The sequence below is a fragment of the Primulina tabacum genome, chromosome 12 (assembly GCF_025594145.1).
Source record: "Primulina tabacum isolate GXHZ01 chromosome 12, ASM2559414v2, whole genome shotgun sequence".
Taxonomy (NCBI): Eukaryota; Viridiplantae; Streptophyta; class Magnoliopsida; order Lamiales; family Gesneriaceae; genus Primulina; species Primulina tabacum.
Window position 1 is genome coordinate 34,349,925 of NC_134561.1, and position 1,647 is coordinate 34,351,571.

The window sequence follows — 1,647 nt, forward strand, 5'->3', positions numbered from 1 at the left end:
TTGCTTTCAATGTTACGAAGTACATTCATCGCATTCAGTTTGAAAAGGCTATTTTCTAGATAGCCTTTTCCTACAAACATATCATTCTTAGATAGTACAAATTTGCTAGAATGAAACACTAGTCTAAATCCAGCCTTGACAAGTGCTGATCCCGACACAAGATTCTTTCGAATATCCGGAACATGTAGCACATCAATAAGAGTTAGTTCTTTTCCGGATGTCATCTTGAGCACCACCTTTCCAAGTCCCACGATTTTTGACGTAGTATAGTTACCCATAAAGAGTTGTCGTCCACTAATCGGGGTATATGTAGAGAACATTTACTTTTCAGCACAAACATGCCTTGTTGCTCCTGTGTCGATGAACCATTCTTTTGGATTGTCCACTAGATTGGATTCAAACACAATAGCAGAAAGCATGAGATCTGTCATGTCATTTGACAATTTCTCATCTTCGGTGATGTTCACTTTGTCCCTTGACTTCTTTTGATTACCTCGGCAATCTCGAGCCAAATGGTTAGGCTTGCCACAATTATAGCAATTTCCTTTAAACTTTTTGGCCTTTCCTTTCTTTGGACAATTTCCTTGGTGTTTTCTCTTCTTGCTAGTGTTTTGTTCTACCAAATTTGCTCTCGCCTCAAAATTGCTCTTTCCGACCTTCCTTTCGGATGCCCTGTTGTCCTCCTCAATTCTTAGGCGCACAATCAAGTCTTCAAGATTCATCTCTTTGCGTTTATGCTTAAGATAATTCTTAAAATCTTTCCACATATGAGGCAACTTTTCAATCATGGCCGCCACTTGGAATGAATCACTAAGGGTCATTCCTTCCGAATGAATTTCTTGCAGAATTACTTGTAACTCTTGTACTTGGGCCATAATTGATTTGGAATCAATCATCTTGAAATCCAAGAATAGTCCGACAATGAATTTCTTCAAGCCGGCATCCTCAGATCTATACTTTTTGTCAAGTGACTCCGATAATTCTTTTGCCGTTTTCACTTGACAATACACGTTGTATAGTGCATTGTCTAATCCATTCAAGATATAGTTTTTGCATAGGAAGTCGCTATGATTCCATGCATCAACGGCTGCCCTCTTTTGAGTATCTTGTTCTCGTTCATCAACAATAGGTGGATCTTCTTTGAGGAATTTCGCCAAAGCTAAGGTGGTCAAGTATAAGAGCATTTTTTGTTGCCACCGCTTGAAATCAATACCATGGAACTTTTCAGGTTTTTCTCCATGATGGACAGTTGGAGTCGTCGTTGTACTTGTTGAGGCCATTTTAGTTCCAATATCGTTTTAAGATTGTTGGTATGGTATTCTTTTGTCTTGGGAAATCAAGGGATATAAATGGGAGAACCAAATGGCTAGGAGAAAATAGTCGAGGCAAGAGTTTGACTCCTTTTTCTTAAAACGATATTGCCCCGCCCCGATGCTTACGGTTGTTGGCAATTCGTTTCCCAAGATACAACGACTACGGCTTTAAAATAGTAGCACTACAAATTTCAAAGCCACACGAACTTGAGATGTTTAGAATGCTATCAATATGATATGCAAACTTTCTAATTTCGAATTCTAAGCGTTAAACTTAAAAATCCAATTCCAAGAGTTTAAATCTTGCAAAACTTGGATTTAAGCGCAAATGCTT

At 38.5% G+C, this 1,647-nt stretch overlaps 1 protein-coding gene across 1 annotated transcript; it reads right to left on the reverse strand.

The window, feature by feature from the left end:
• Positions 1–320: 320 nt before the first annotated feature.
• Positions 321–1,280, reverse strand: LOC142520378 (uncharacterized). The gene has a single exon (XM_075623368.1). The coding sequence runs from the start codon at positions 1,278–1,280 to the stop codon at positions 321–323; it is 960 nt and encodes a 319-aa protein (XP_075479483.1).
• Positions 1,281–1,647: the final 367 nt, after the last annotated feature.

What these genes read in the sequence shown, in the direction of transcription:
- LOC142520378 (XM_075623368.1), bottom strand. Translation starts at nt 1,280, where the DNA reads ATGGCCTCAACAAGTACAACGACGACTCCAACTGTCCATCATGGAGAA.